The sequence below is a fragment of the Pezoporus flaviventris genome, unplaced genomic scaffold (genome assembly GCF_033815535.1).
Source record: "Pezoporus flaviventris isolate CSIRO_AGI_PZ_B2104156 unplaced genomic scaffold, CSIRO_AGI_Pfla_v1 ptg000013l, whole genome shotgun sequence".
NCBI classification, from domain to species: Eukaryota; Metazoa; Chordata; class Aves; order Psittaciformes; family Psittacidae; genus Pezoporus; species Pezoporus flaviventris.
In genome coordinates, this window is record NW_026892561.1 from 7,378,303 (window position 1) to 7,397,378 (window position 19,076).

The 19,076-nt window shown below is 40.8% G+C and overlaps 1 protein-coding gene across 3 annotated transcripts in view; it reads left to right on the forward strand.

Annotated features, from left to right (window-relative positions):
• Positions 1 to 19,076, forward strand: part of EIF2B3 (eukaryotic translation initiation factor 2B subunit gamma) — a 104,962-nt gene that overhangs the window by 23,489 nt on the left and 62,397 nt on the right. For all 3 annotated transcript variants that reach the window (XR_009743064.1, XR_009743063.1, XM_061451407.1), the window contains exon 5: positions 4,116 to 4,227. Coding sequence is in view for 1 of the 3 variants with exons in the window: in XM_061451407.1 (XP_061307391.1) it covers positions 4,116 to 4,227 (112 nt within the window). In the remaining 2 variants the exon portion in view is untranslated. The remainder of the gene's footprint in view (positions 1 to 4,115; positions 4,228 to 19,076) is intronic.

The following is a 19,076-nucleotide window of genomic DNA, read 5'->3' on the forward strand; positions in this document are numbered from 1 at the left end:
TAATTTTCTTGTTTTTCATGTCTGTGTGCTTGACTTCGTAGCATAACTCTTACTCCATGACTTTTTAAAATTTGTGTATGATTTCTCAGATCTGCAGAAGACCAAACTTGAAAGCATTACAATTCCATTCTCTTGAAGTGTTTTGACACCGCCAGTGTTTTTCTGTGAGGCTTGATACTAAGATTTCACACTCAATACTACTCAAGCTATCATGGAAAGCACTAGTAAGTTGTTTTCTATGAGCTGCCTCAGATGAGACATGAACCCTACTAGACCTTTTCCAATCATTTGCTAAAAGTATGGGAGTGCTGAGACAGGAATTTTAGGTGGTTCTCCAGGTCCTGGTGAGGGGTGGTACATTTTAGGGAGCACCAGACCCTCCTGCCTTTTGTTCTTACTTGACTGAATGCATTCTGTTGCTGTCAACATAATCCTAGCTCATCTTTGTATCTTTTCCCGTGCTGGCTTCTTGTCACCACCAGCCTCCATTCTTGTTCTCTTTGCTTAGTTGTCTCCTTCAAGGATCCTTGTTAGGAGTCCAGCCTCTCTTTCTCATATGTTACACTCTTCCTTCACTACCATTCCCATCCCTGTTCCACTTCTTGCTTCTCATTTCAACCTGCTTCATTTATCTGTCCGCAGTCACCTTTTTTCTTCTTTTCTCATTCCTTTCTCTGGGGTCTTTTCATGAACATCCCCAATTTCCACCAGCTCTCAGAGACTACTTTCTCTCTCTCCCAGCCCATCTTGCAGAGTCCTTGTTTTTATGCTTTTTTTCCTTTTATCCTTTTGAGCTTATGAGTTTAATTTTCCTGTAAAAACAAGTTGCAAAGACACAACAGATCAAGCTCTTTCCCCTGGAGCAGTCATCACAGCATGGCCGTGGAGCCTCGTGGCTTGTGTGCTTTGCTTGTACCACCTGATGGTACAGAAGACCTTAGATGAAGAACTGGAATAGCACAGCTTTTCAAGAGACAGGCCACCTTAGCATTTAAGCTTAGGCTAAACATGTTGGGGTTTTTTTTCTTTAACCTTAGAAGCAGCTGAACTGGTTTTGCTGAAGTTTTCCAAGCGTTCCTCTTAAGGCAGGCACCTGGTGTTGGAAATTTCATCCCAAACAGTTAAAATTTGATGAAGCTTATAAGCAGCTGAAGACAAGATACTAATATGGAACGTGTTAGGCAGCTTTTAATAGCATGTGGTACTATTAGTTGTAAATCGTGGCACATACATGCTTCTATGTACTTGCGCTGTTCTACTCCAGTCTTGATATTAGAAAATAGATCCCTAGTCCTGACAAGTCACTCAATATATTTGTTGCTTGCTTTATTGTTTCACTGTTCCTACAAATTCACTCATTTTTGAGAAGGAGCAACAAGACATTTTGTGGAATCTGATACAAAGTTGTTGCTTTGGGGATATTATTGAACATTCAAGAACTTTAATGTAAGGAATAGTTTTAAAATGAGCATGGATTGCAGTGTTAAGCAGCCATAAATTCATGCTGATGCTTTCCTGAAACATTTGACACACCTCAGGTGCAAATTATAGGGTGAAGTTAATTGGTTTTTATATTTAGGGGCTCATACATTGACAAAAATCATCTCATTGGCTCTTTTAATTGATCAATAAGAGGAATGGTAATAAAATAAGTAAAAAAAAAGAGAAAAAGTAGGCTGCTAGTGAATGGTAGTAACCCAAATAAACAGAGTGTCAGGAATTTGGACACCCAGAATGGAGCCATGTGCTTAAAGATGACCTGCAAGGGACTGAGTGGAAGAGGGTGTCTGAACCTTTCTGATGTATAAAGAAAAGCAGAAAAGATAGGGATGGAGAGTCTTTCCTGCTTGTTTTTCTTGTCTTGAAAGCAGCAGGCATGTCATCACTGGTATTCCCTGTGTTTGCCAGAAGACCTCTTGGTGGTCTTGCAGGCTGCATCGTGTGAATTCTCTCCCTTTAATTGAAAGGGTGGGAATAGTGAATCTTTAACAAAGGTGTCTTTTTCCCAAGTGTCAATTAATTATGTTTGATTAAAAAGCATTTTAGAAAATCTGACTGAAAATTATTTCTCATCACTGATTTGCTCAGCTTCCGTTCTCTTGTGATGTCGTGATTTCTTTAGGTCATTAGAACCCTTAAAAATTGTTGGGGATGTGATTTCTAAGGTAACTAATAAATTGTAATAGCTGTGTCAAATCCTTATTTATCTGTTTTGAGGAGGCGAAACGCATCCCGCATTCCATTTTTATGCTTTAAACGATTTTTTAGTTACCATCAGTGCAGCTTTAGGATTTTTCTTATTATTTTCCTTGCAGGGATTTTGTAAACTAGTTATTTATTCATTCTTCCATTTACTTTTTTCCTCACTAAGTAATGCCAGTGTGATTTGAAACAGCACACTTGTATCTCTGGGTAGTTGATTTTAGTAATAAGTTTTGTCTTTTCTAACTTACAGAAGGAATGCCATTTGTTGCCAGTGTACTGGGAAAAAACTGACCTGGCATCCACTACAAAAAAAAAATATAGCACACTCACGTGGTTTTGCTGTCTGTATCTTACCTATCCACATAAGCAAGAGAAACCGGTTTGGTGGCAGTCATGTACCTGGTCCTGTTTTCATCAAGATTTACTTCTCCCTTGTTCTTATTGCATAGAGCTTCCCTATAACAGTGTAGGATGTTGTGTTACTGTATGAATAGTCAGGAGATGGGCAGCTGTGAACAGAACTTGGTTGTGTTTCTAGCCTGTCAGGAGACCCCACTTAGGTGGCAGTGGTGATGGTTGATTGGCCCCTACTCTCAGACTTTGTCTCCCTTCTCAAGTGTGAGAATCAGCACTGCTTTCAAGACTTATTTCTGTTTTTTTAGAGCAAGAGAGCTTTATCCTAGTTGTACTTGTCATAGTGTTACATGTTCAGGCCTATGTTTGTACTTGGCTATATTATTATTTTCTGAGAAGGGATGTGATTTCTGGGAAGGGTATGCTTGATCACTTGGATCAAAGACTGCCAATAGGAGAACTTTCAACAGCTGCATAGATTTGATTGTATTTTGATACTGTTTCTTGCTATGGTAACTGAAGGAACAGGTAAAAGTAAAATAAAGCATGGGGTTCATCTTGGGGATTTAACTATTTATAGATCATGCTGTTATTCCAATGTTGTTGAAAGTTTAGAACTTGGGAGACTGAGTATCTGCCAGTTTGGCCCAAAACAATAGTATTTAGTGGGAGAGAGGAGGTTTTTTTGTTAGAACTGTGCCATGGCATCTTGTAGAGCCATGTGTTCCTGCGAAGATGAGCGTATGGTTGCCACCAGAGTTATGGCTCACACTACAGAGTGCAGTACAGCCACTGCTGTATTCAGATGTTGTGGAAGACTGTTCAAAAACAAAAGCTTTATATGTCAATAAACCAAAGTCACTGTTGATGCATAGTCCGATTGCAGGAGGTGGGAATTGCCACAATAACTTCATGTGACTGTTTGTTAGGTATTCTCTTGGTTGGCAGTTTTATAAATGGGTACTTAAACCGTGTTAATCCACCCAGAAACATCAGTAGTAGGAGTCTTAGAATCTAGACTTTTATGTGTGTTTGTGTATGTGATTTAGGATTTCTATTGCTATCGGTATTTATCTGAAATAGGAGATCAGTTGCAAAGTAGTTATGTCTTAACTGAAATCACAATCCTTTCCAGACCACCTAATTCTAATGTGGAGTGATTTATGATGAGGAAGAAGCAGCTGGGTTTTTAAGAACTCTCTGCTTGCCTTGGGTTTGTTGTTGTGTAAATTCATGTAGCAGGGTTTTTTTTATTAATTTCTTTAAAAGAGAAGGAAAGCATAGCTCAAGATGGAGCATTGCATGTCAGGACCTGTAGTTGGCATCTTCATAAAAGGGATGCATAAAGCTTGCAGGGCCGGTGTTTTGGATGTCATGATACATATCTGCTACCCTGGCTGGAAATAAGTTAATAAATATTGTGGATAACTTTTGCTAATTCATTGATTTGCTGGGTTAGTCTTTTCATATTTTGGGGTGGTTGGTGGTCCCATTTGTCTTTCCAGCCTGCTTGAAGACAGAGCTATGTAATGGTTGTGTTTGATTTTCTACTTCAGTGGAGCAGCGCGACTTCATTGGAGTGGATGACACAGGAAAAAGATTGCTCTTCATGGCTAATGAAGCTGACTTGGATGAAGAACTTGTCATTAAAAGATCCATCCTTCAGAAGTAAGCTTATGAGTCCTTGTAATAGAAACTGAACTTGGGATTGGGGTACATAACAATGGACTAGGTGTGATGGCTAAAGACAAAATAGGATGAGAAGGGAAGAGGAAAAAGCCTTTGCAATATTCAGGGAGCAATATTTTATTATTCATTATGTCAGTATAACCAGCTGATGGGCTTGTGTCATGCCTTTATTATGAAGAATTCCAGGGAAAGAAAAGAAATGGGTGAAAAGTTAATTCTCCTTGAAATGAAGCCAGTATTGCCATAGTTCAAATACAGTTTAGATATAGAGATTCAGAAGCAGTACACCTATGTCCATAAATTAAAAGCTATTCTCATTGCCTGAGTTCCAATGAGAATCTGTAGTATGGATTTACAGAGTATCTCAGAGAGGCTTTCAGGATTTCATGACACTCTTCTGCATATGAGGCACAAAACCTCAGCTGTCTTTCCAGGCCCAAAAAGATTCATTAGGGGATCCATCTTATATCCACCATTAAACTGCACTGGGGACTTGGATGAATCCATTAAATATGCTGCACTAGCTGAGCTTCCTGCACAGCATAATTCCTATCCATTAGTAGCAGAAGAAAAGATGGCTTGTTGCTCTTTATGCTCTTCTGTACAGTGATTTTAGCTTTCTCAGACACGCGTCTGATGTTCTGCGGAAGATCTGCTGGCTCCTTGAAAAGCCAGCCTTTGTAGTCTGTCTCAGGCTGATAGTCAGACCTTCACTGGGAGATTAGACACCTGTGGGGCAGCCATCTGAGACCTGAGAAATTCATCCATGTGGACTTTGTAAGTCAAGGATACGGACATCTGGGGCCTGCTCTCAGATAAATCTCTTCTGTGAAAATGCCTCTGGCGTGTGCTGTAGGCCACAGCTAGGAGTAATCTTTCCTTGAACATCCCATTACCAGATGTGAAGGAGGTGCTATGTGCCCATGGAAAGGTGACTCCTGCCCGAGTTTAAGGATTGCTCTAGAAGGAAGGTGGTCAAGAGTGAACCCTGTTAACTGCATGTTTCCACTGGCTGTCTCCTGGGTTTTCCTTGGACATGGCAGGGACCAGGCTGCAGACAAGCCTTGTGTACATAGCCAGCAGTTGATCCGTCTGGTGTAGGAAATTCAGCACCATTGCATTCTATATTTTTGAGCAAACAAACACTAATCTATTTTGTGCTAGGGAGGAATATTTCATCTACTGTAGTGATGGGCTGTGGCTTTCTCCTGTCACTAGTGGGTGGCTGTGGCATAACGACTTAGAAATTGCTGAAACATGTGTGATCTTAGTTGACCTCTGATTTTACAGGTTCATCTAACCAGAGGATTCTCATTCCTGTTACTGTATAGCTAAATTAATCAGGCTTTATCTTGCAGGCCAAACTTTGTCTTCAGGAACACCTGTTCAGTTATGTTGTCTTCAGCAGATCTTCTTGAGCATAACTGTTTGGGATTTGGTAAATGTGGTGTTGGGGGTATACAGATGGGATAAAAATCTGTATGTCTCCCTGTTTTTCTTACATTTCCATATGCACAGCTATGAAAGCTAATGTAAAGTGTTAGATACCCTCCAGGAAAAGCCCACGGATGATAGGATAGTCTAGAAGCACAAAGACAGAAGATCTGCTAAGTGTTAAAAAGAAGGGGAAAAAAAATAAGAAAAAGATGCTTTGAAGCATTCTGCAGAAGCACTGGGACAGTATCCATGTGGGTGAGCCTCTGCCATCTGAAACTGCCTGCATTGGATTTGTGCTCTCTGTTTCACTGCTGCCATGTTGGAGAAGCTCTGAGGGAAGCAAAACAGTACATGGAAGTTGTCAGATATTTTCAAATGCGGCAGTTCAGCATAGCAACAACTGTGGGAGCTCTAGGAAGACAAAGTGTTGGCAGCTGATGATGTTTTAACCACTGTGTTGTCTAGACCTGCTCAAGCCCTGACTTTCTCATGTGAGAAACAAAAGCGACGCTTGAAACAATCTTTGAAGTCTTTTTTTCTTTATTTTAATACAAGATAGTAAAGCAAGGGGAGGTAAAAAGAAGAGCAAGCCCAGTCTCGTTTTCTTCATGGATCACTTGAAGTGACTGACTTTCAGCTACCATGTTGGTCCTTTCTTGATCTCTGGACTTTGTTTTGATGAAATAACAGACTTTGTGGTGGAATGGGAGAATTTCCAGTACACTCATATGTTCCTCTCTAAAATACAATAGGCATCTTGAGGGTGTTGCTTTTGCTCGTTTTGCTTTTAATGGCCCTTTTGAAGGGCTATAGTGGTCTTGTTACATGAACTCTAGAACTCCTTTGGTGCTTGTTTTGCTCTTCAGATGCTTTTTCCGTTTTCCTTTTCTTCTTTTTTTCTCTCCCTTTTTAAAGACGGGGGTGAAAGGAGGGACAGGCAGGGAGTGGTGAAGGGAATAGGAAGAGGGAGGATGGTCTTTTCTTTAAAGCTAGGAATCTTTAAAGCTGGTAAAAATCTAGATCCCATACAGAAATGTTTCAAAGGACCTTTGGCTTCCCCTCCTCACAGGAGGGAAGTTATGTTGACAAAACAGCCAAAGCTGTAGTACGCTAATTTAAATCCTTGAAGAAAAACCTTTTTCCTGACCTTTGCCATCTTCCTATCATTGGATTTCACGCTCTTCACTTTCCTGCCATAAAAGAGCAGCTGGTAGAGAGGGACAAGGGAAAACACACATTCTTCTGAGTACCTGTTGAGTATTAAATATTTATTTGCTCTTGACTCGGGCATTTTTGTAGTAACGAAAGTGTTACAGACTGAAACATTTTAATAGGATTTCCAAGTTCCTGGTGTAACCTGTTATTCTTTTTCTCAGTTTGGTTAGGAGTTCTTTTCCAGATTTGTTGTTTTGATTTGGTTTGGGGGTTTGTGAGTCATGGATAGCCATTTTGGTTTGGAGAATGTCTCTCCGTGTTACACCACACACAGAAAAGAGCCTCATTTTGCTCCTTTGCTTGCCAAAGCAAATCTGGCAAAGCTTCCCATTCAGCTGTTAAGATTATCCTTTTCTTTTCTCCTGTGCTGTTAATCACCCTGATGACAGGTCCCACAGGTAGCGTCCTCCCTCCAGTAAACAAGTGCAAACCAGTATCAAGTACATCCATCCAAGCACGTTTTGGTGTGCATCATGATGGGCCAGGAGACAAATTTATTGGTGGTGCCTAGAGAGACTAATGCTGCTGGCGAAAGCATTTTCAAGGAAATGGTTCCCTGTTTGGGTAATGAGAGCTTATAAAAAAGCCATGAACAGCCTGTGCATGTCATTCACTTTGGCAAATAGCTGCAAGATGAGATATCAGAATGAAAGAAATACAGTTTGGGGAAGTTTCAGCGCCAGCTTGGGGCCCTTTGAAGAGAAAAAAATAAAGTTACGTGCTCATCCCTGGAGCCTGGTTTTGCCAGTGACATCTCTCTGACTTGGACCTTGACAGGATGAAGGAGTGAGGAAATGATGAGAATTCCATAGCTGCCGTCTTTGCCTTTGGAGGGGGCAAAGGTATTTGTTTTCAAAGCATGGTGACAATGGACAGGGAGCTTTCTGCTCCACCTCTGATATTTATGGTCATGCAAAGTGAGACAGTAAAAGACACCTGTTGGAGCAGGTCTAAATTTGGAGCATTTCCTTTTAAGATCTTGTGGGCTGTGTAAGGGTGAGTTCAGCCTTCGTGGGTGTTCGGTCTGCACAGACGCAGGTGCAGGGCTTCTCTTAGAGAATATGTTAATAAATCACCGTGACAATTCCAGCTACTTATTACCTCATGTGCTTCAGACAGAAAGGAATACCTCATCTATAAATATATACAGAACTAACATTAGTAACCTTGAAGTAACAATACAGATCTGTTTTTAAGATATTTTAATAAAAAGAGGGGGGTAAAGTGGGGGAGTTTTTTCTTCCTTCTCTCCTTGCATCATGAGAGTAAAAATGAATGGTGTAGTATAATTTTAAAAGTCAGCGTTGCCAAGTGGCTAGGTAATGGGAGTTCAGGAACAGCTTTGATACACTTGATTTCCTTTCTGTTGCCTTGGGATATTGCCCTTTTTTTTTTTTTTCTGCTGATAATTTGTTTTAAGTAACTGGATCATGTATAAACACACTGCAACTTCCTTAGCGTTTCTATTCTCTGGAACTGCCCTCCTTGGGAAACTGGCATCTCTGAAATGCTCTGCCACTCCTATGGTGATTCTCTTTCTTTTAAAATCTACTTCCACAAGAAGACTTGAGAATAACACAGGTATAGGCAGATACTCCACTGTAAAAGCATCCTGAAGTAGATCATGCATGGGCAGATGTCCTCTTCCAGATCCCCAGCTGTACTGGTGAAGGGGGCTACCAACTCTAGCTTGCCCCAGCTGCATGTATGAGCAAGTACTTCATAAGCCATGTGTCTCAAAATGAGTTGCATTACTTTTAATAGATTAAACAACAGGACTTTGATAATTTGGTTCTTTTTATTTTGCACATTAGGGAGTGGTCCCCCACAAGCAGTGCCACTGGCAGGGAAGGAAGCGATGCAATAATCCAATTCAATAGTAAAATCCTGCGGAGCAACTCAGGGCAGACCAGGGAGCAAAAACTATTTGCTGGGCTCAGCTGTCTACAGGATGAATACACATATATTAGCTTGGGTGGCATTCCCCTGTTGGAAAAATCAGTGGGTTTTGCTGTTAGCAAACTTCTGTTACCAAGTTTCCTTTGCATTCAAGTGATATTATGAGGAATACTGCGGAAAGATGTTGGATATAATCTCTCTTGCTATAAAATGTGACTTTGAGAGAGTGATGTGTAGATCTTCATGTCTTTCCTGTTAGTCCAGATCTGCTCTTTTCATAAATAAAAATAAATTGTTCCGACTGTTCATCCAGTCAGGTTCTTTTTGGCTCCTCTGCCACACAAACAGAAATTGTATGTGTTGATTTAGGTAATAATCCTTTTGCAGATGCACAACCAGAAAAGAATCTGGTTCCGCTTCCCAGAACTGAATTGGTTTCACAGTACTAGTAGGAATTTAGAAAGTTGTAAAAAGTCATTTTAGCCAGTAAAGCAAGCAGATCTGACTGAATCAAAACAGGGGAACTAGGTCGATTGAATAAGAGGGTGTGATTTTTACACACTAACTTCTCAGACTATAACCACACTTTAAAAATGTTGGTGTAGCTTTAATCATATTTCTTTACAAAAGAGGATTTTAGAAAAAGACATTGGCCTGTGAGTCGTTGTTTGAGCCATCAGTTGGGAGCAGATGTTCTGAAGATGCCCTTGGAGGCCTTGCCTGCCTGTTTAGAAGTTTCCCAGTTCACCTCAGGTAGCTGCTGTAACTAAAAGGCATTGATTTTTCTCAGAAAGTTTGCCCCTTTTATTATGCATTTAATCTTTGCTCAGCTTGCTCTGCTGGGGATGAGTGTAGCCTTCAGCTTCAGAAATGGATGAAACCAGTTACCGTTTCTAAAATGAATGTAGCCAAATCATAGAACGCCAGGTTGGAGGGGACCTCAAGGATCACATCTAAGGAAAACATTTTAATTTGGTGCTTTTATAGGTTATGCTTGTACAATAAACATGAACATCCTGTCAAAGCAGTTAGTGAGGCACTGACTTTGTATTTTAAAGCACATACTGCTATTACTGATTTTAATGCTGTTGCTTCCATTGGATTTTATTGTGTATTCCTGATGCTGTGTTATTTTAGTCATTCAGTGTGGGAGGTTAAAAGGAATGTGTAGCATATCCAGGTCCTCTTTCTAAAAGAGAGGTCATGCCATGTCTTGACAGCTTGTACAGGTAAGAGGTCATGAATCTTAGAATCTGAAATATTAGTAGGAATTTCTAATGACTGTAGCTATAGAAAGACTTATTGGTAACAGATTTAATTTTTCTGCAAGATTCTTGCCAGAGTTACGATATGCGTAAGACTAAAAGCAGAGAGCGTGAGGCTCAGCATTTGGTTTCTAATCATCAGTAAACGTATTATCATTACTCATCTGTCTGTCTGTCTGCTGTGGTCTCAGACCAGCACTTAGCCTGTGATTTGGTTTTACTTTTTAGAGGTTTCGAAGGAGGAAGGGATGACTGTATTGCTTGGCCACCCTCGAGTCCATGTGACTTGGTGAATGTAGTGCTCCGGATGAGTCATCAAGTTGGACACCACTGAAGTCAAATCTCATTGTTACTTTAAGCCAGACTTGGGTCTTGAAAAGATGACAAATGGTCAGTTTAGTTTAGAAAGATGTCTTAATACTTTAATGCAGTTGCCACTGTGTATTTTTTAGCAATGCTGTGAGTTAGCTTATTTCAGAATTGATGGGAAACATGGCCATCACCAGTTGATTTTTGTGACATATTTACCCCAGCTGATCCAGAGGTAACCTGTATGGTCTAAGAGTTCCTCTGAATCGGCTGGTTAGGGGAGAGACGCAGAATGATCAGTTATTTGCTTTTCATGTATGTTTTCAGCCCTGGCGTGTGCTCAGTATAGCTGCCTGCTGAAGTCTTCGAGTTTCAGGTTGTGTCCAGTGATCCCAGAATGACTAGTACAGGGCACAGACTCCTTATTGTGCAGTTGGGATGGTACAGAGAGGAAAAAAGCCAAAGGTCAGAGGAGTTATCCCTGCTTGTGCAAGCGCTGTCAGGCTCTCCCCTACCACATGTCCACCATGTGTTCCTCATCAGTGGGATGTGGAACTCCATGACGCAGAGCAGACTGGAATGCGGAGTTAGTTAACACCCGCCGTTGGGGAATTTATCAGCCAATGTGGAATATGGCAGGGGGAGGAAACGGTCTAGTTTAAAGCAAAGTAAGGGTGAAATGAGGCATGTGACTGTTCCTCTTCAGTTAAAAGGTCTGATTCTGCTTGGGGCTGAGGTCCTGGCTTGTGAGCCCAGCCAAAGCTTGTGGTTCCCTTGCTGTTCTGTTATTTAAGGTTTTTTTAATCCCTTAAATTGTCATGCTCCGCAGAAGATTTCTGCAGTGAGATGGAGGGAAATACCCTTGGGATTTTTGCAAGGAACCATTCATCTAGCTTATTCTAAGAAACCCAGACTTTGAAGAGCCTTTCCTTCATCCAGTCATTGAGATCCCAAATCAGTAACTTGCAGGGATACATAAAAGTGATCGCATCTCCATTAAAATTACCTACACTTGGTATCAGTTGAACTGTAGTTGCATAATATTTTTAGTGATGATTTATTACACTGACTTCATGGCTACTGCGAGCTCAAACCTGGATGATTTGCTCTGATGTTTAGCACTGCTGAGAATACTGTGAAAATCATAACAGAAAGAGTCAGAATATATAATTAGCTGGTTGAAGGTATATGTGGGCCTGTGATCCTTACTGGGTTTGCATTCTGCTTCACTCGCAGCAAATATATATCTTTCAGAATGTTTCCATTCATTCAGAATACAATGCTGAATTCCCCCTTGAATAGCCATAGTGTGGCTCTCCCCAACCAGCATTGTGCTGGCAGTTTCTGGAATTACACAGGAAATGAAGAGCATAGCAAACTTTCCTTTCTCGTGCTAAGACATGCTTCCCGGGAGTTCTTCCAGTACATCGATTAAATAACAGAGATCTGTTCCTAAGGGCAGCATGTCCTCTATGTTTCTGCTTTGAGAAATCCTAGTTTTCCCTTGCTTTAAATCCTTCCTTTTTCATCAGATTTACTGCACCATTTCCCCACTAGAGAAGATTAGATAGAGATTCTTTTTACAAGCAGTAAAACTTCTTAGCCATGTCTTGGGTATTTTCCTATATACTCTCTCATTCCCCAGTCACTGCATGCAATATACTCTTTGAAGAATTAATAGGAAGTGGCTATTACACCTTGATATGTGAACTGTCAATGCAGAATGCTGTATCTTGCACTATCAGTCATTCTGAGTATAACTTACATGTACCTGCATACCTGCAGCAATAGCTGTTGGTATTGGGCTGATCATCTTGAGATCCTTTAACCTTTTAAAAACCTGTGTGGGGGCGTATTCATCATTCAGGTTAGTGGAAGTACAACATCTTGAAAAATTTGGGTCGGTCAGTAGAGAGACATTTAAAAAGGGAATAATTTAGGGTCTAGGAACAGAAAAAATTTGGCTGATAGACTTTAATTAAGTCTGAGGGTTGGAAGCAAACCAGTGAGAAAGCAAGGGAAATATGAGTTAAAGCTCAACTTCTAGTTTTTCTGCATATAAATCCTCTAGCAGCTGGTGATATTTGCAATAGCAGAAGAGACTGTCTTTCAGTATTCCCTTTGATTTCTTTTTTTTCCTCCCTTTGCTTTATTATTCCCAGGGTGTAGCATTAAATACCATTTTAGAGGCCGTGTGTGTCCCTAACTTCCCCATCCCATCCCTATGGTATGTGTTTGTACATGTATACATATATATTAAATATATAGCTTTGTTCACTAATGCATTGGTACAGCATTTTTGAACTAGGTTGGGTTTCCCCCCCCCCCCCCAGATGATCTACATAATTTCTGAAAATACCTCTGAAATTCCCACTTCTGTGACTTTGAGCCGTAGCCAGGTAGAACAGTAATAACAGAATCATTGCCAGCGGTGCCATAAATTTCAACTAAAGTATCGGGCAAGAAGTCTGATTTCTGTTTGTACTGTTGTTAGAGATATTTATGCAGGGCAGGTCTTTCAGCAAGTGTGATTATTTTCAGAGAGGCCCCCTCTCCATTCTTGCATTCGAATGTGCTGGGGATGTGTGCGGGGAACGGCACCTGACGAACAGCAGCCAGACAGAAGGAATAAAATCCCCTGGGAATGAGACTTCTCTTTATGGCTGTTTTTCACTTCTAAAGCCACTTGAAAAATATTGTTCTTCAGGTAGATCTCCTTCGTAGATCCCTGGGTTAGCATTTGGGTGCCTGCCATTTTCCCAGACCAAGGAGCTACTGAAGGCTTAAGCTTTTCCAGTAGGAAAGTATGCAAGCACATACTTTGCAGTACCAGACGCTATTGAAAGAATAATGGACCCTTCCCACATTCAACTCCATTCTTCTTGCACTCGCTCCCAGACCTCTGGAGCCACTGTGCTAGCAAATGATTACATTCTGTTTCTTTTCCGTAACTCTTCCTAAACAAAATGTTAATTGAGACATTGATTTATACAATTTGGATTCCTTTGCTAAGTCAGTGCAGTTAAAAGTAGCCTCTGGCTATTGAGGGAACAGACCAGTCAGACAAATAAGTGGCTGCTGGTATGTTTTTCTACACCTTACCCTTTCAGAAAATAGTACGTATTTCAGATTTAAGGACTATGTCTCTTGCGTGTGTTTGTTTCAATGTACCACATGATAGTGTAGCTCTAGAATGCAGGATTTACGTTATTATATGAAGTAAGCCATCTGAAAGAAACAAAAAGGTAGGCTTTGGCTTTTTTTTTTGCTATGCCTTTGATGTTTGTCAACTGAAAAGAAGGGGTTGTAATATTAGGGATGCTATGTAGATTCTAGGCTTTTATATGTAACAAGAATAAACTTACACCAGGGTAAAAGAATGACTTTTCATATTCTGGACAACTGTTGACTTAAAGGGTTTGCAGAAAAGTTCTGACCTTACTTCTCAGTAATTTATTCTTGTCTTTGGAAAAAACCAGAAATGTTGTGGAAAACCTTTAAGCAACCTTTGTGTTTACAGAGGAAGAGTTCTGTTGTCCTACAGGTGATCTGCTGCTGGAAAGGGTAAAAATTAACACGAGTTGATGTGCCTCACCTGTTTGCAGTAAGAGTGTTTTGTAATTAATGTACAAAGAGATCTCGCTTCTCTGCTTGGCTGTGGGGCCTTGGGAAGTCCGCTTGATGTTTGTGTCTCATGCTTTCTTCACGTTTTAAAACAAATGCAGTATTACTTTCCTGTCTCATGGGGGTATAACTCATGAATGTTTACATTGGTAGTGTAAATGTAAAATGCTGCTCTGACTACAGGGTATTAACTGTTGGATTTCCTACATTTAGAATGAGAACGGTATGTGTTAAAATGACCTGCAGGAAGCAGCTGATGTAGCACTGCATACAGCATCAGCTGCAGATCGTATTTAAACCTAGATTTTCTGTTTCAGCACTTGCATTTCTGCATGTCGGACCCCAGTAGTATTAAATGCATTATTGTGTAGTTTATTGTGTGTTACATTGTTATGTGCTGTTATTCTTATCACTCCTCTGTCTCTCATTTCTTTTCTATGTACTGATTCTCCAGTTCTTGATACAAAAGCACTGGACATAGAGTGAAAAATGTTTTCTTTTGCATTAACAAGCCAATATTCCTGAGTGTACATGATCACATTCGTAGATAGGTGATTGCTTCCATGCACATGAGCTGGCTTTACAAACGCTGGCATGAGTATGGCACAACTCCTAGCAGTGCACCTGAGCTAACACACAAGTGCTGCCAGGGCCAAACCGGGCTGGCAGCAGTGTAGTTGGGCACGCATCACAGCTCCTGAGCAAGCCAGTCCTGTGGGGTTCAGGGCATGCTGGGGAAATACCAGAAGGACTTGGTAGGAGCCAGTTCTGGTGCAGGAACTTCAGTTGTCTGGGCTTTCTCAGGTCCATGGTACTCTGGATAAAGGAGGAAAAGCAATGTTTATGTTTCATTAATCCTTGCATTTGTTTGTTGCTCCGCACTTCCAGTTTGGCTGCCTGATGGCAGCTTTTAAATTCTATCCAAAATTGGAGTTTTTTAACCCATATGAGATTATCAGTTATCAAAAAGCAAGTGCCCTGCTGTTACCTGATCATTGTGTTCTGACTTGCTGAGATTTTCACCAGTTACCTGTCTTATTTCTGAGTACTGTTCATTAATGCAGTTATTTCACTGCTGAATGACAGTGTGGTTTTATGCACTGCTGTCACTTCCAGCTTCATTACAGAAGGAGAGGTGATTCTCCATGCCAGAAGTAGAACTGTAGTGCTCTATGGTTTGTACTTCCAGAAATTCCTTCAGGGCTTCAGTTTGTATTTGATTTTTGGCTGGTTTGCAAGAATACATGATCCAATCGATCCAGTCATATTTTTAATTGAAAACATACGGAGTTTGTATATGTTAAAAAAGGATCATTTGCATGGAAGAGCCCATGAAAGTATGTTTGAGAGTTCTTCCCGACACCTGGGCACAGAATAAAAGTTTGGGGAATGATTTAGTGTGTATCCATTGTGTATTTGTTTCTTTTTCACCAGTGTACGTCAGAGATATGAATGCAAATAAAGCATGCTATGCAGGCTAATTAAATCAATGCCTCTGTGGAAGAACTTAGTTTCTGGAATTGCTCTTGTAAATCTGAGATGTAAACAAAAACCTAGTTATTTTTATATCGTTTCCCTTTGCCTCATGTACGTGATTCTGGAAGTTGGAGAGTTATATGTTTATGCCTCTTTTTATAGCAGAATATTTGCGTGGCTGAATTTTTATTGAAGCATAATTCCTGGTTTCCTTAAAGCTGAGCAAGGCTACTGTACAGTGGGAGCACACATTAAGTTGAGTTGCTGTGAAAGGCTATTCATTTTAAAGCTGTCAAAGCAGCAAATTGTCCTGAAGTGTTTCTTCATTAAGAGTTGCTTGCTGCTTTTGTAAAAATGGCTTCTTCAGCCATGGAAAGTAAATGGGGAGCTTGTCCTGAAAGAAGGATGTGCAAAGAGCAGCATTTAGGCCATGGGACCTTACTGTCCCGCCTCCTCCTACCCCTGCCTAAGTTGGGATAATGCAGGAACCATTGCATTTTGTTCTGTTTCATTTCACCTGTGTGCTGAGATCAGCAGCCTCCAGAGGCTCCTTTTATCTGAGGTCAGCTTTAGTTTGTTCTTTCCTGGTTGTTTGGAGCTTCCTCATAGACTATGAGTTCATTGTGCTGGTTGCTTTAAAATGTAGAACACAAAGATACTGCCTGTCTTAAAAGTTTAGAGTCTAAATGGGCTGTACAGTTATGGATATAGCCCTTGCTTTCATTCAGTGTGAAAATCCATGTCTTCAGAATAAACCTATTTGCTAGTGAATTCCCATATAGTAATAAAAGCTACTGTTTGTGAGGAGTGTAGCTTCCATGGTGTGAATAATCAGACCCACTTCTGTTGGAAGTGCGAAAATTCCCTTTTATTTTTAATAGCAAAGCATTTTGAAAGCAGAGCCCAGAAGCATGGGACTTGTAGAGGTAAACTGGTCTTTTAAGGCTTCCTGTTCATTTTGGATGTGCTTAATACTGCTTACCTGTCTCTGATTTTTCTTTAGTTTTTTTTAACTGCTCTCAGCAAAAGCAACCATTGTAGACCTGCCCCTGATACAGTCTAAAGGGCTAGCACAGGTCTTCAGAGTTACAGATTGTTTCCAATACATTTTTTCTTTATAAACTAAGGGCAGGACTGTAGACGAAATCTCTGTTATTGTATTTGTTCTTTGTACTCATGCACTTGTTGACTGTTTTACAAGCCAGTAACGTAGTAGCCACAGGCTAGGAAGCTTGCCCAGAAATCTGGCATATTTAATTAGTGCTAGTAAACAAGCAGAGTTTCAAATTTAATTTTTCCTTCTTTAATTCCTATAAACCTCAAGCCATTTAAAACTTAATTTTGACACTAGTTTCATTTATGCAGTTGGATAATACTGAAACAGTCCACAACCACAGAAGGAATAGTACCACTCTCTTCCAAGCAAGAAGGGAATAGTTGTTCTGTTTTAATACTACTTGAGGTTCCCGTAAAACTGTAAATGATAATCTTCAGGTCACCCACTACCCATTTTCTTTCTCTTTCTGCTAGGATAAGTGTTTCAAGATGGGGAAATGGTCCTGCCATGGGTTTAGCCTTGTAAAGGAAAAGGGCTGGGTTTGTTGCCATTCTGGTTGTTGTACAGAGAGCTGTTCTGAGCAAATTATGGAGGCATCTGAACTCTGTTATTTGCCATAGGCAGTTTATTGCTTCTAGGCTGTGAAGTTTAACTCACTACCCCAGGAGGCACAAGCAACACAGGGTTCAGTTGCCATCTTCATTCTTGATTTTTTAATACCAGTTCATGATCAGTGGTAGAACCGGTTCTGTACTACTGCTTTCATTGTTAGGGTTTCTCAGTCAGTAGTAACCATCACAGGGAAGAAGGTCAGCCTACTGCTCCAAGTACCCCTTTGACTAGTTTGGGTCAGGTGTCCTGTCTCTGCTTCCTCCTGACTTCCCATGTTCCTCCTCACTGGCAGAGCATGAGACTGAAAAGTCCTTGATCAGGGTAAGCAATGCTTAGTAACAACTGAAAACATCAGTGTTATCAGCATTGTTCTCAGGCTAAAATCAAAAACACAGCACTGCACCAGCTACTAGGAAGGAGAAAAATGACTGCTACTGCTGAACGCAGGACACCATTTCACTGCACTGAATTTGCCAGGATTTTCTCCTGTCCTCTACAATATTCTAATTGCCATATTATCACTCTCCAGAAGGAGTGAAATTGCTCCAGCCCAACCTCAAGTTCCTAATAATGGGTGAATCATAGAATCATAGAATCATTAGGGTTGGAAAGGAACTTAAGATCATCCAGTTCCAACCCCCCTGCTGTGGGCAGGGGCACCTAATGCTAAATCATATCACCCAAGGCCTCGTCCAACCTGGCCTTGAACACCACCAGGGATGGAGCATTCGCAACTTCCCTGGGCAACTCATTCCAGTGCCTCACCACCCTAACAGGAAAGAGTTTCCTCCTTATATCCAACCTAAACTTCCCCTGTTTAAGTTTTAACCCGTTACCCCTTGTCCTATCACTACAGTCCCTAATGAAGGGTCCCTCCCCAGCATCCTTACAGGCCCCCTTCAGGTACTGGAAGGCTGCTATGAGGTCTCCACGCAGGCTTCTCTTCTCCAGGCTGAACAGCCCCAACTTTCTCAGCCTTAATTCTGTTGTGCTCCAACTTTAGCATCCTCCTGAAAACATTTAGGTGTGAGCTCAGTTTCTTACAGTAATAAGCAGCAACTTCTGTTAGAGCTATTAACAGATCTGAAAATTTTAAGTCATGAGTAATCTGGTCTGACCAAAACCTAACCCAGTGTGGTTGTAGCCACTGTAATTACTTGTTTGAAAAATGCAAATTTGGACTTTGGGTGGATGTTCAGCTCTTCTTGTGGTAATGATAGATTTTTCCTATTTTATTTTTTTCCCTTGGTACTTACATTCACGGAATGGCTTGGGTTGGAAGGGACCTTAAAGATCATCCAGTTCCAACCCCCATGCCATGCATTCATCCCATGGTATTTCTAATGGTGTTTTGTAAAATGCCAGTTAGCCATTAGAAGAATTAATCATAAAGTTCTTCTGGGTTGAAAACACAAGAGGCGTCTACAGGTGGCTTCAGTCTGACTTCAGTTCTCCTTTGGTTTTAAATTCTGCTGTTGCTCTGCAGAAAGAATGCTGGATTTTCTAACTTTAAGGCTTTGTTTTAATGTTCTTATTTGATACTGTGAAAATATTAGCTGATAAATAGTATAGGTTCTTTTAAACTAGAAAAGAAAACAAGTATCTCTGTATTTCTTGTGTGATGTTCCTATTATTTGTGGTATTTTTCACTGCAGAATCAGGCTGTGCTCTAACGCTGATAATGTCCCAAGCTCTGACAGCTCTCTCTGAAATCTCATGGCTCAAGGCTGATGTTGCCTTAAATCCAGGCTAGGATGTGTCTGAGCATATCTGAAGGGGGCCTCTAAGGATACTGGAGAGGGACTCTTCATTAGAGACTGTAGTGATAGGACAAGGGGTAACGGGTTAAAACTTAAACAGGGGAAGTTTAGGTTGGGTATAAGAAGGAAATTCTTTCCTGTTAGGGTGGTGAGGCACTGGAATGGGTTGCCCAG